Source organism: Rhineura floridana, chromosome 2 (genome assembly GCF_030035675.1).
Source record: "Rhineura floridana isolate rRhiFlo1 chromosome 2, rRhiFlo1.hap2, whole genome shotgun sequence".
In the NCBI taxonomy this organism is placed as follows: Eukaryota; Metazoa; Chordata; class Lepidosauria; order Squamata; family Rhineuridae; genus Rhineura; species Rhineura floridana.
In genome coordinates, this window is record NC_084481.1 from 104,145,671 (window position 1) to 104,160,615 (window position 14,945).

General features: G+C 49.2%; 1 protein-coding gene across 4 annotated transcripts in view; it reads left to right on the plus strand.

Annotated features, from left to right (window-relative positions):
* Positions 1-14,172, plus strand: part of LOC133376933 (SITS-binding protein-like) — a 107,337-nt gene extending 93,165 nt beyond the window's left edge. For all 4 annotated transcript variants that reach the window (XM_061609920.1, XM_061609919.1, XM_061609922.1 and 1 more), the window contains one exon: positions 13,545-14,172. In XM_061609920.1, the coding sequence (XP_061465904.1) occupies positions 13,545-13,718 (174 nt within the window). In that variant the 3' untranslated portion in view covers positions 13,719-14,172. The remainder of the gene's footprint in view (positions 1-13,544) is intronic.
* Positions 14,173-14,945: the final 773 nt, after the last annotated feature.

Consider the following 14,945-nt stretch of genomic DNA (forward strand, 5'->3'; position numbering starts at 1 on the left):
ACTGTGTATACAGCAGCATGTTTACACATGGGAGCCAATGTAGTGTACGGGTTAAAACATCAAACTAGAAGGAAGGAGAGGTCCAGGTTGAAATCCTCACTCAGCCATGAAACTCATAGGGAGACTTTGGGCCAATCACTCTCATCAAAGTGCAAAGTAGGTTAGACTAAGATTGTTGAGAGGATAAATGTTGGGGAGAGCAACATATGCTGTCTTGACCTTCTTGGAAGAAAGTCAGTATAATTAAGTAAGTAAGTAATGGTCCCCCTTGGAGTATTAAGGTTGATACAGCTCTTGGTATCAGCTGTATGTACTTTATTCATAAGTTGATTACATAGTGTCATACATTTTTCCTGTACATTGAGGGTGTGGGGCCAGAGTTGACATTTTAATTTGAAATGTAGAGTGGTGTCCTGAAAGTGCATATCAAATTCCATTCTGATCAGTCAATTCTGAGGGGAGGATGCACACTGCATTATCTTTCAGATGTTTCCTGTTCTCTTGAAAATGGATTTGGAGGATGAACAGGAGTTTGTACTTGAAACATAGAATGGTGTCCTTATTTTGAACATATATTTATATCTAATTATTACTCTTTTTCTTTTTTTCTTTTTTTGTAAAACTTTTGTTAGCCATGACAGTTTTGTTGATCTGTTGTTACTTTTGTTTTATATTTTGTTTAAATAAAAAAGTTATTTAAAAAATAGAATGGTGTCCTGAGTTTGCATGCCAGCCTTCATTCAAATAATATCATTCTCAGGGCCAGCACCAGGCATGCTGGGGCCCTTAGGTACCTGCCCCAAGCCCCAACACCCGCATGCACACAGCCAGGCATGACTGGGCCCTTGGGCACCAGTCTGCCCCAGGCGCACAGTTCCTACCTGTTCCATCTACCTCTCTCTTGTGTTCTGCTGCTGCGCATGCATAGGGTTGCCATATTCCAGTTCCACAAATCCGGGCAAGTTAATTTGCATATTATGCAAATTATTTGCATATTATTTGCATAGTATGCAAATATTTGCATATTAATATTTGGATTGTCCAGTTGTTTTGTTTTTGTGCCTAGGAATTACCACCAAAAACTGGGGAAAGATGTGAGAAATCTTTTTTTTTAAAGCAACATTTTCAGCCTTAAATGCCTAGACTCTAGTTTCCAACACTATGGAGTATTTATTGATTGATTAAGAGAATTTATATCCTGCCCTTTGCTGTTAAAAACAGAGCTCAGCACAGCTTACAAATATAATAAAAACAATAAAAATACACAATCAATATAAAAACATAATAAAAACACAAAATAGCAACAAACATAAAGTAAGTCAGGGCAGCAGCACGGTTAACCATAACATATACAATATATTTCAGGGATGTGGTGGGTGGAGAAAAACAAGCCAAAACGTTAGGAAAAGGAGTCTTTCACACCACATGCTCAGTTCTAAATACTGTTGCAGCAAGTTTTACAAGTTCCTCCAGTATTCCACTGGGGCAGGCACTCAGACATTCAAAGTATCTGTATGTTTCTTAGGTTTTATAAAAGCAGAGCTTTGCTTAACTCAAAATTTCTCAACCACATCTACACAGGTTCCACCTCCATACTCAAAATGAAACTGGGCCTGGAAGTGTGCAACAACCCCACACATTCCCGTTCCGTGCCCGGGACCTACCGGGCAGAGGGACGAGCTTGCGGCCGCTGTCGATGTCCCGGCCGCCATCTTGAAGGGATGCGTGCACACACGGCGCGCTGGCGCGCCGTCGTGTGACGCGGCAGGGAGGCGGGGCGGCTGAAGGCTATTTAAGGCCGCCCCGCCTGCTTCCCGCCATCCAGTTCAAATTTCGGCGGCAATCTCGGCAGCCGCAGCAGCAGCAGCTTCGGCTCGGCGCGGCTTCTTTCGGCGGCAGCTTCGGCGGGGCTCCTTTTGGCGGCAGCTTCGGCGGGGCTCCTTTTGGCGGCAATCGCGGCAGCAGCAGCTTCGGCGAGGCGCGGCTCCTTTCAGCGGCAATTTCGGCAGCAGCAGCTTCGGCGCGGTGCGGCTTCTTTGCCGGCGCACGTGGGCCTCCGGAGGCTTCCTGAGGCCAGGGTGGCTGGGCGGCAGCGAGCCCCCCCCAGCCTCATTGAGAGACAGGGAGGCAGCGGCGGCTGGCACCAAGGCTTATGCGGCGAGGATCCTGGGGCAGTCACTACGAGGCGACAGCGCAGGATCGGATCCAGCAGCGGCGAGGACCACAGGCTAGGCGGCCTTTGGCCGGCAACTTTTAAATTTAATTATTAATTTTAATTAACGCGGGGGTAGGTGGGGCACGACCCCAACCATCAATCCTTGCCACGTGCAGGGCAATTAGGCTCCCCTCCAGGATAATTGGGTGCCGGGAGGGGGTATTGAATAAGCAGGCGGGCCCCTTCACAACGTTTTGAAATCACGTCGTTTTGTAAGCGGGGCCCCTATCTCCCTCTAGTATGCCACCTAAGAAAGGACAAGGGGGGCCAAAAGGGAAAGGAAAGGCCCCCAGAGCAGGGGGGAGATGCCCACCCCCAGCGGCGGAGGGGGCAAGGAGTGGGGAGGGGCCACCATGGGCGGCCATATTAGCCAGGTTGGAAGCCCTAGAGCATGGCTCAGGCCATCCTAGTGCACCTCGGGACCAACCTGTGACAGGGAAGAAGAAGGACCCACCACCCAAACGGTCTCGGGGGAAAACGCAGTGGCCAGTGAACAGTGCTGATGCAGGGGCTGTTGCTTCCATCTTAGCGCGACTGGATGTGCTGGAGGCCGGGCTCAGGGCTGAGGCGAGGACGCCCAGCATAGAGCCAGGCGCAACTCCCACCTTGCAAGCAGCCCCAACAATGCAGCCCGCACAAGGACCTTCGGCGGAAAGCACACAGGGTGAGTCCTCTATCATGCCACAACAACAAGGGCAGCGGCAGTGGAGCTGGGCCCCCTGGGGGTACCCCTACTGGCCCTTTTCCCCACCAGCGGTAACCGAGGGATATGGGCAGGCAGGGACCCCCGCCGGCGGGGGGGAGGTTACGCCACAGCAGCAGCATCCCCTAAGGGAGGCCTGCGAGCAGGTCTGGCACCTCGCTGCTGGGACGGCGACGGAAGGAGGGCATCAGCCCGCCCTGTCTGCCAACCCCCCTGCAGAGATATCCGACCCCCTGGGATCAGTCAGAGAGGGGGCCATACCTTTTGGGGAAACGTCTGCCCCACTGGGTTTTCATCTTCTGCCTGCTACGAAGGACAGAATATGGAGGGGAGAGTATGTGGACCTATTCTCGCTCTTGTACAGGGAGCCGGTTGGGAAGGATAAGGATAAAGGGGAACATGCAGAGCCCGATAGGCCCAAGCGCCGACGGGTAGAGCGCTCTTGGTCTAACTGGCTGCCTGCATTCCTTACGTACATGGGGGTGGTAATACAGAGGCAGCCTCATAGGGCCTCAGTACTGATCAAATACCTCGATATCATATACCGGGGCTACTCTGAGTTTCAAGGGACGGCATGGCTGGACTACGACCAGGCGTTCCGTATGAGGGCGGCTTTTGATACATCCCTCCCCTGGGACAAAAAGGAGGCTGACCTGTGGCTGCAATTTATGGCACATTCTAGACCCATGGCAGGTGATAGGGCGGACAGCGGCCATCTCTTGGCGCGCCAGGCATCAGCAACTGCTTCCCGCGGGCCTGCGGGGCAGGGGGTTCAACCCCGCCTGCTTTGCTGGGAGTTCAGCTCACGTGGCCTTTGCGGTCGGAGCCCGTGCAGGTTCAGACATGAATGTGCCATATGTGGGGGCCCCCACGCCTGCACTAGCTGCCCCAGGGGCCGCCCCTTCAGGGGTGGAAACAGGGATCCGGCTGGCGCAAGGAAGACAGGGGCTGCAGGCGCAGCTCAGGGAAAGGGGCCCCAGCCCAATTAAAATTGCCGAGCTCCAACACTTACTCCACCTTTACCCCCTAGTCCAAGATGCCCAGTTTTTACTCGAAGGCTTCACAGTGGGTTTTCAGATCCCCTATTTGGGTCCCAGGCGACCTTTCATGTCCCGCAACCTTAAGTCAGTGGAAGGCATGGAATCAGTTCTGAGAGAAAAAATTAGGAAGGAAGTAGTAGCCGGCCGGGTTTTGGGCCCCTTTGCTGCACCACCCATCCCCTCACTCAGAGTTTCCCCATTGGGCCTCGTACCCAAGAGGGCACCAGGTGAATTTCGCCTGATACACCACCTGTCCTTTCCACAGGGTGAGTCAGTCAATGACTTCATCCCAGCGGAGCTGTGCTCAGTCCGCTACACATCATTCGACTGTGCTGTGCGAATGGTCAGGGACTGCGGGGTTGGGGCCCTTATGGGAAAGTGTGACATCAAGTCTGCTTTCCGCCTCCTCCCGGTCCACCCACAGGACTTCGAGCTGTTGGGCTTGGCTTTTGAGGGTGAATATTACGTGGACAGGGCATTGCCTATGGGCTGCTCTATATCATGCTCTGTTTTCGAGCGCTTCAGCTCCTTCTTGGAGTGGGCGGTCAAGAGGCGCGCAGGCTTGCAATCAGTGGTACACTATTTGGATGACTACCTGTTTGCGGGCCCTGCGGACTCAGGCACCTGTAGGGCGTTCATGGCACATTTCGTGGGGCTGGCTGGGGAGCTGGGCGTCCCCCTCGCGGCTGAGAAAACTGAGGGCCCATCCACCGCTATCACGTTTCTGGGCATCGAGATAGATACGGTGGCCCAATGCTGCAGGCTCCCTCATGACAAGTTGGGGGCCCTCAGGGAGAAGATCTCAGAGGTGGTCAGTTCTAATAAGGTGACATTAGCCACTCTCCAACGGCTGGCAGGCCATCTGAACTTTGCCTGCAGGGTTGTAGCGCCCGGCCGTGCCTTCCTGCGGCGCGTATATGACGCCATGGCTGGCCTATCACGATCCTACCACCGCACACGGGTGACAGCCGCTCTTAGGGCTGACCTGACAGTGTGGTCCACCTTCTTGCGGGAATTTAATGGGGTCTCCCTATGGAGAAGGGATCGCCTGTTGGAGGCAGAGCTACAGGTGCACTCCGATGCCTCGGGTGCCTTCGGTTTTGGGGTCATTCTTCATGACTCATGGTGCCACGGCAGCTGGCCGCAGGGCTGGACACTGGCTGGCCTGACCAGAGACCTGACGTTCTTGGAGTTCTTCCCCATTGTCGTGGCCGTACACCTCTGGCCCGACAAGTTGTGTAATTCCTCAGTCCACTTTTGGTGCGACAACCTCCCCACAGTGCACGTTATTAACACCCTGTCCTCTAGAAACCCCAACGTTATGCTTCTGGTGCGAGCATTCGTGCTCCAATGTCTTCGCTATAATATTCAGTTCCTGGCGCGCCACGTTCCGGGTATTGACAATAGTATTGCTGATGCTCTATCACGGAACCAGATGGAGAAGTTTCGCCAGCTGGCACCGTGGGCAAGGGCTCTGCCAGAGGTGTTCCCCCCAGCGCTATGGGAGATTGGAGGATTGAACCAGAAAGGGCCATAAGCCTTTCTGTGGCGCCCAGCACTTTGGCCAGCTACCAGGGGGCAGGTAGGGATCTATCAAACTTCAGAGAGTCCAGGGGTTATGCCCAGGAGTGGCCCATCCCGGTCGAGCAGCTTATGGAGTTCTGCGTGGAGGGGAAACGGAGAGGCCTTTCAGTCAGGACCATCAAAGGTAAGCTCTCAGGCCTCGCTTTCCTAGCGAAGGCACGGGGCTTTCAGGACTACACGGGTGACTTTAGGGTGCGCCAGATGCTGGAGGGTTGGTCCCGCGAGCGCCCTTGCCCCCCGGATGCACGCCTCCCCTTTTCCCCGGAGCTATTGTTTGGCCTGCAGGGACAGTGGAAGCACTTGTGTTCTTCCCCTTTCGAGGCCCTGCTATATCATGCTGCGGCCCTCACTCTGTTTTTTGGGGCCTTCTGAATTGGGGAGGTGGTGGCGGCTTCTAAGATGGATAACTCCCTCCGAGCTCTGCTAGTCTCCGACCTCAGCTGGAGGGCAGAGCGGGCACTCCTGCGGCTCAGGCGGTCTAAAACGGACCAGCATGGTAAGGGGCGCCTGGTGGTATTAGCCCCATGCCGGCAGCAAGAACTCTGCCCAGTAACAGCCCTGCGCGGTTTTGTGGTAGCGAGGGGGTCGCAGTCAGGGTACCTATTCATACATAGGAACTCCCAGCCCCTTACCAGATACCAGTTCTGGTCCGTGGCGAAGGCCGCACTGGGGAATTTAGGCGTGGACCCCAGTAAGTTCGGGACACACTCCTTCCGGATAGGCGCGGCCTCCACGGCGGCCCTATTGGGCTTCTCTAAAGACAGGCTTCAGGCTGTGGGCGGGTGGTCCTCGGACGCGTACAAGGCCTACGTTAGACCACTTGCTGACACACACGACGCCAGCGGCTAGATGTTGGCCCCCCAGGGCCCCCCCCATTGTTACCCAATGTCGTTGTTGTTTCAACAGATCGCTGGACAAGATCGGAGCAGCCACGCATCCTCCTATGTGGCCATAGTATGATGTTCTGGGCGGGCCGCAGGGCGGCGAAGTCTCGCTTTGGCACGCAGCTGGGGCTCAGTCAATGGGCCGCAGTGCGGTGGCTGGGACGTCGGGGGATGCGTTGGGACGGGCTCCTGCCAGCCTTGTTTCAACCGGCTGTGGAAGTGGCAGTGCCCCAGGTGCTGGTGATCCACCTCGGGGGCAACAACTTGGGTCTGTTAAAGGGCAAGGCCCTAACTGAACAGGCATGCGGTGACCTCCGGGCCATTGCACGTCGCTGGCCGGGGGTGCACTTAGTGTGGTCAGACATCCTGCCGCGCAGGAGGTGGAATTGTGCCGGTGACCCACGAGGGATGGACAGGGCACGGAAAAAGGTGAACAGGCAAATTCAGAGGGCCCTTAGGGACTTGGGAGGTTCTGTCATCCACCACCCAGAGGTGGGCCACAACAAGCTTGAGCTGTTTCGGCCTGACGGTGTCCATTTGACGGACACGGGCAACGACATCTTTCTAAGGGACCTGCAGAAGGGTTTACACCAGATTCTTATCGGGTGTGGGGTAAAGGGGGACTAAGCAGAGGCTTGTCCCCCTTCTGTGGCGAAGAAGTGCGGGGAAAGGTTAAAGGGAAAGGGCAGCTAGGTGACACCTTTAGGCACCTTTGGGGGTGACAGGCAGTCCGGAGGCCTGCAGCTCAGGGCTACACAGCCCGGGGACAGGGTACGGGCCGCCTTTGGGGCCAACGTGCCTCATCCGCTCGGAGTTTCAGGGCTCCGAGGGGCGGTGATGCGGGTTGGACCCCCTACACATCTTCAGGGTGTGGCTGGAGCTGGGGGGCTGGCACAGGGCAGCCCCAGGCTCAGGCAGGGCATGGTCGCCCGATAGCTGCTAACAGGCTTTGCCTGGATCACCAGAATGCCCCGCCCTTAATCTCCCTTCTGCAGGTTCATTATTCAATTGATTCTGTTTAAATAAAGTGGCCCATTATTTACCCAAGCAATGGTGTCTGTGTTTTATTTCGGCAATAGGCCGCAATCCCGTTCCGTGCCCGGGACCTACCGGGCAGAGGGACGAGCTTGCGGCCGCTGTCGATGTCCCGGCCGCCATCTTGGAGGGGATGCGTGCACACACGGCGCGCTGGCGCGCCGTCGTGTGACGCGGCAGGGAGGCGGGGCGGCTGAAGGCTATTTAAGGCCGCCCCGCCTGCTTCCTGCCATCCAGTTCAAATTTCGGCGGCACCCGCCCGACCCTCCCTCTGCTGCAGTGTGATCCATTTGGTCGCTACGGGGCCGACTAGGAATTTTTGGCCTGCCTGCCTCGCTTTGCTGGCAGGTTTCTTTTGCCTACTCCACACTGTGGTTGGGGGGAGGGGTCAAGGGTTAGCACGGGTGCCCCTGGGGTCAATAGGCTGATTGGGCTGTTTAGTTTGAATTGTTAATGGTCACTTTTGGAGGGCAAGCGAAGAAGTGCGGGGAAAGGTTAAAGGGAAAGGGCAGCTAGGTGACACCTTTAGGCACCTTTGGGGGTGACAGGCGGTCCGGAGGCCTGCAGCTCAGGGCTACACGGCCCGGGGACAGGGTACGGGCCGCCTTTGGGGCCAACGTGCCTCATCCGCTCGGAGTTTCAGGGCTCCGAGGGGCGGTGATGCGGGTTGGACCCCCTACACATCTTCAGGGTGTGGCTGGAGCTGGGGGGCTGGCACAGGGCAGCCCCAGGCTCAGGCAGGGCATGGTCGCCCGATAGCTGCTAACAGGCTTTGCCTGGATCACCAGAATGCCCCGCCCTTAATCTCCCTTCTGCAGGTTCATTATTCAATTGATTCTGTTTAAATAAAGTGGCCCATTATTTACCCAAGCAATGGTGTCTGTGTTTTATTTCGGCAATAGGCCGCAAACCTTGCTAATTAGATTACCAATGCCAGGATCTCTGTCTTATCGACTACTCTCCTGCTCCCCCACACACACCTGGCATCATGAAAGACCCAGTCCTGGGCTCAGAAAGAAAATAAATATCTGGTCCTCTTCAAAGTACTGATAAGCCTCTTGTTTTAATTGAAATAATAATTATAAATTCTTGTTCTTATCACTATTGGGAGTTAATTATCTTGCATATGCTGCTGTTGCTTCTATGGCTGTAACGGAGTGAGGTTAAAGATAAGTGAAATGCAAATAGGAAAAAAAAACACAGAAGGCAGTAACACTTTCCTAAATGTAATACCATACCAACCACAACAAGATTCCTATGAGTAAGGCAAAAAACTAAGCATCTCACAACCAGTCAGGATTCCTAACCAAAAACCAAAAATATGATAAATGAAGAAATATGTATATAAGCATGACTATCAAATATATTTATTATTTACACAAACTGTAAAGATATTTATAGTACAATCCTAAGTTTATTTATTCAGAAGCAAGTCCCAGCATATTCAGTGGGGCTTACTCAAACAGGGACAGAAATGCAACCTCAAGTGATAAGCAACTTCATTCACACAACCCACAATTCCGAATCATGCCACTTTACGCTGTTTTGCAACTGTTTATACTTGTTTTATGGTCATTGGATTTTAAATGGCTTTATTTCTTGTTGTGAGCTGCCTTTGTTTCCAACCCTACCTCACAGGGGTGTTGGAAAGACTCCATACACACACACGCACACACTGCAGATGTATAAATACATACAGCCCATATAATAGTTTATTGTCAAACCAGTTGGTCATTGCAGAAAAAGCAGTATTAGTTTTAAAAAAACCAGTATTACTTTCCTACAGAATAAAAACTGTAATATCTAAGTAAGCCCTGCCTACTTGCTTTAAAATTGGACTGGAGACAGAAAGAGTTAGAACACAAACATAATTCTTTTTTACATTCACTCCAAAGTCCCATTGATTTTCAGCACATTCATAACCATGTCTACTCAAAGTAAGTCCTATTGAATTAAATGGGATTTACTTTGGGCATATGGGATTAGCATTGCTTTTACAAAAAGCAAGTATTGGGAAGGTTTTCAAAACGCTGCCCAAGCTCTGACTCCTACACACAAGAGGAAAAAAAACTGAAATGTATATACTTACCCAATTTATGAGATTTTCAGATAAACGGGGTGTGTGTGTGAAACCACCATTTTGTTTTCTAGACACTGCCTAAGGTCAATGAAACTGAAACACAATCCCTGATTGGCTGCAATGCTGAACGGGCGGGGTTAAAGCTACAAAGTGCTATAGTACAGTACTGTTTAAAGAAAGATTTAACAGTCGAGGGGGGTGGCTGATGTTTTTATGTATATCTCGAGAACCGGACCACCTAGAAACTTAATTTTTTTTTAAAATTAAAGCTGAGAATCCGGGCCACATAAGGGGCAAGCCGGGCGCCAGGTGGCATGCATAGAATCCAGGTAAAACCCAGCTATCCGGGCAATATGGCAACCCTACGCATGCAGTGCGTGCAAGGCTGCCATCAACCAAAACGGCGGCAGAGGCTTTCCTAAAGAAGCTTCCGCCGCCATCTTGGTTGATGGCAACTATGTGCGCAACAGCAGACCACAGGAGAGAGAGGTGGAGAAAGGAAACGAGTGGGGGACCTGGAAGCTCTCCGCAGACCACAGCAGGGAAGCACTACTCCCCCACCCTAATGAGGGCCCCTTCAAGGGCCCCTGTGGGCCATGGGGCCCTCGGCCAAGGCCCAACCTGGCTGACCTTTGGCACCAGCCCTGATAATTCTAGAGTGGAGATAGCACATTATATTGTACTTAATCTCTTTCCTGGCCTCCTTGAAAACTGGTGGGGAGACAGTTGAGCTGGTGCTTGTAAGAAGTAGACCAAAAGGTATTCTGAACATGCACATCAATTCCAATTTCATAGCCTTCAAAAGAAATATCACATTGTGTTGTACTTAACATAATTTTAGGCTCTCTTGAAATGCTCACATAAATTTGGGGGGTGTCATACCTGAAATGCAGAATTGTGTCCTTGAGTGTGTCAATAGAATTATTGTATTACAAGCAAATTGACAGTGACACAGACATACTTTGAAATGGACATCAAATGGATGACTTATACCAAAGGCCTTACTTCACTTGCTCAATTAGCAGTTTTGCTTCTTTATAGTGAGTTAAGACCAATTACATTCAACTTAGAACTCAGAGGAATTAGGTTAGGTTACAGGTTAGTAAATTTCACAGATTTTTATGTAACTCCATGAAAATCTCCTTCAGTTTCTCTAACTTTGATTCTGCGAGCAGTATTGTTTGCATTGTTTCCAAGCACCATTCTGTGGTATTTTTTTGTACAAAAAAACTTTATTTTTGTGTCACATAGAGCATTTAAACGATTAAGTCCTTATGCTATGGAAAATATGAGAATGGAACCTGACTCCTCCTTGATATGAGTACAAGGACAGGATAGCATTTGTAGGGGAGAATCAGTGGCCAGGAAGGTGATACTTAACTATTCCTGCACCCAGCAATTCCTCCAGTCAAATGCCCTCCCTGAGCTATTTTTTCCATGGCAGCCTTCCTCCTTTGGGTCTTGAAACGCAGTTGGGAGTTATAATTAAAAGAAAGAATGAGAGACCAGTGGCAGGGCATTTTCAGGAGACAATATCAGCAGATGCAGAAAGGCGTAAGCACCTCTTCCTGCCCACCGATTCTCTTCTACAAATGTGCCAGAGCACCTCCCCCCCCCACACACACACACTTTTCATGTTAAGAGGCAAAGGTGAGGCTGAGAATCCCATCTTTACTTTGGAATGTTCAGTTCCATTCTGAGCCTGTAAGTTTACTTGAAGTTCTTTCTGAATAGCTGCAAAGGAACCTTTTTTTTCTTTCTGCCAGTTTTACTAATTAAAAAAGATCTATATTCTGAGGAGGAGAAATTTCAGCAATCTTAACAGAAACAAGGATACGATACTGTCCAGTGAGATTTCAGTGGTTGTTTCCAGAGGAATCTTTTCAAAGGAGTTCAGTCACCACATCTGGTTATATTTCAACAGATGCCTTTTCATAATGGATAAATGTCTCCAAAGCCATTGTGGAAAATATCTAAAGAGCCTTAGAATAATGTGATAGTACCAGTGCCTTTCCTGGCTAGAAACCAAATAGTTTCCTAGCTTCTGTAGCCTGTAACATAATGGACAAGTTGTAAGAGTTCATACCCAATCCCTATTAAAAGAACAGAAAAGTATAAAACCTGGCAGAGCATAGACCCCCACTCCATCCCCCAAAGTAGCAAAGACAGAAGATGTGAATGTGATGATGTAAGATGGCTCCTGGATTCCATGGCAACTGGTTACACTAAAATGCATGTTGCAAATACTTCAAAATTCCTAGCAGGAGTAGAGGCAAATTCTAGTGTAAGACATACTTTTATTATTTTTATTTCTTTATTTGCAGTCATGGTCACACTTGGAATAATTGCTCCTAATTTAGATATTGAGCTACAGTTTTGCAGTGCTTGATCCACTGAAATCACTAGCTATTTCTTCATTGAATAATCTGGTTTGCTTGTCCCCAAGAGATTCTTTTGGGGGTTCTTTTGTTCTTCTGTTAGATTTAAGAGCTCATCAATATGATGTGCTGTGAGGGTTGTTTATTTATTTATTTTATATCCCTCCCTTCCTCCCAGCAGGAGCCAAGGGCGGCAGAATCTTCTGTTGAAGAATCTTCCTCTGGATCATCCTGCATATTCTGTCCTCACTCTTGCCATCATCTCTTCACCCTCCAGTCTTCCTGTCTTTTTCACCTCTCTTATTCCCAGAAACCTATTTCCAGGCTTTCCCAGGTGCCATCCTCATCTAACATGCCTTCTCAGATGTTACCAGATGTCTAGGTGCCAACAGTTTGGATGCTATGATGTCACAGAGATCTTACCAGCCTACAAGCAGACAGCTGTCTGATGAGAGGAAATGACAATTTTTTAGATTCTTACTGCTGAGGTCCATGATCAATGTGATTTGTTCAGTTAAATCACTGAAATATTATATTTATGCCATGGTGCAGAAAAGTAGAATTACAGTGTCTTTCACCAGAAACATCCAGAAAATGGTTGTAGTCAGGGGTGTAGTCGTTGAGGGTCTCGGGGGGTCTTTGACCCCTTCCTTTTTTGGTAGCAGGGTCCCAGCTGTGTCCCTATGTCTCCAGCATCATATGAGCCAATTAGCAAGAATGGGGAATGTGTTGGCCACTGAGAAGAGCTTTCTAATATGCTTCCTTGTCCTTTCCTGCTGATTGGAGTCAATCAGAGTGAAAGAAGGTGAATCAGATACTGAGAAGGCTCTTCTCAGTAGCTAACACACTCCCCTTTCATGCTTGACAAAGGTTGTATAATCTTAGAAGGGGGTGTGGCTTTGAAGAGGCATCACTGTGACTATTATAAAGGGACCCTGCACTTCTGAATTTGCCACTACACTGCTGGTTGTAGCTCGTACTTAATTAGATGAGTTGAAATGTGTGCTTTCATAGGCACTATTGGGAGGAAACTGAGGAGGCACACAGGGACTAAGGGGAAGCTTTGAGGTCCACTAGCTGCCTTTCTGTGATGATGCAGAATGTTTGCAAATTCTTGCTGCTGAAAGGAAAAGGAGAACTAGGGAATGGCCCTTATTCAGAACACTAAACATCTACAGATTAATGGATTTCCTTATCTCAGATCACGCTGTCATCATTAACATGCTGTGATGCTCATTCTAATACAGCCTGGGAATGCCCCTTATTGTTTTGGGGGTTTTTAAAGCTTGCTTTGGCAACTTTGTAATACAATGCCATTATCAGAACACACATGATCAGGTTGGGTGCTGGTTTCAAGTGAGCTTTACCTTGCCATTGTTAAGAGACTAGCTGCTCTAAGGGCAAGGGCTGTAGCTCAGTGGTAGAGCACTTGATTTGCATGCAAAAAGCCCCAGGTTCCATTCCTGTTGTCTCCATGTACGATTGGGAAAAATTCTTGCCTGAAACCCCAGAGAGCTGCTGCCAGTCAGTGTCAGCAATACTGAACTAGAAGGATCAGTGGTCTGACTAAGTATAAGGCAGCTTCCTATGTTACTAATGTCTTTAATTTTTGTTTTTAAATTCAGGTACTTGTTGCCCCATTAACAGAACAAGGGCAAAGTCTGAGAGATATTTACTTGCCCAGAGAGGGTCAGAAGTGGATGGACACCAACACTGCGCAGGTGTTTGATGGAGGGACCTTCATCAGGAACTATTCTGTCCCTCTTGTGGATGTACCTGTTTTCATTAAGACTTTCTAGATTCCAAATCTATCCTAGATCTCATATGATTTACCTGTACCTCCAAGAAGGGAAGAGTTGCTGGCAGGAACATCCATGCGACTAGGAAGTTCTCTCTTCCTTTGAAAAGAGTGTTCAGCCTGGTGCACTTTTCCAGAATCTACATACTAAACAAATATTAAAAATGTACATTTAAAATAGATTTCCCCCCATGTCTACAGTTCAAAAATCGTAAAGTTCTGCAGGAGCTTCTGGTGGGCTGGGCTGATGCAGCTTTGTACCTTGAACCCCCACATGTGTCAGTACTCTTTTTCAAAGAAGTAGTTGAAATGTCTGGTTTGCAGGGGGAAAAGTCCAACTCCCTCCATTCCCACTTTTTTCTCCAGCCAGGATTCTAGATCTGTGTTTGTTATGGAATTCCTTGGCACAATGCAGCCTCTCCAAGACTGACTTGATCTTTTATGATTTTTTCCATAAATGTATCTGCAATTTTGTTTTGAAAAGAGAGCAAACTTTGCAAATTAGAAAAGGAGAAGAATTCTCTATCTATTTGTGGAATAAAAGAAAATAAGGTCAATATCTATTGAAGGTAAATCGCGTTTTTTGAAAAGTTACTTGAGGAAAAAGATTGATATTGCTGACAAAGGACTTCAGATGATCTTCTCAATGCATGTTTGTATACAAAATACCTATCTGACAGAAAGATACTTAGGGTGCAATTCTATCCACTCAATGGGACTTGCTTCTGATTAGACATGTATAGGATTGTGTTAAAATCCTTTACTTCCCACAGCAGCTATTGCACTTTACTCTTGACAATTGCCCTATATTACATTGTCTTCCTACCCGGGATGGGTTACCGGGCATGTGAGCTGAAAGGGAAATCACCCACTCTGTGGGAGGGTTGGTAAACAGTTGTCATATCTAGGAGTTGTTTACCTCATTGATTGCCTCATATCCCAACCCAGCTGATTCCTAGATTGCACATGCAGAATAGAGGTTCACATTACTTTAAGCACATATTTTAAAAAATGTGCTTAGCACTGCTACTTCCTCCCTATCTACAGAAAACAGGTGCTTGGGCCCCTGATCTAGATTAGGACCCCACGTGGCTGCTGAAGTAGTCATAGTCAGCAGCACTAAGCACACTTAGGAAGCTGACAGAGGCTACGTGCACACTAGTGCCTTAAAAAGCGAGACACTGTTTTGTTTCGATGCAGCTGGAAATGAATCTGTATCCAGTTGTAC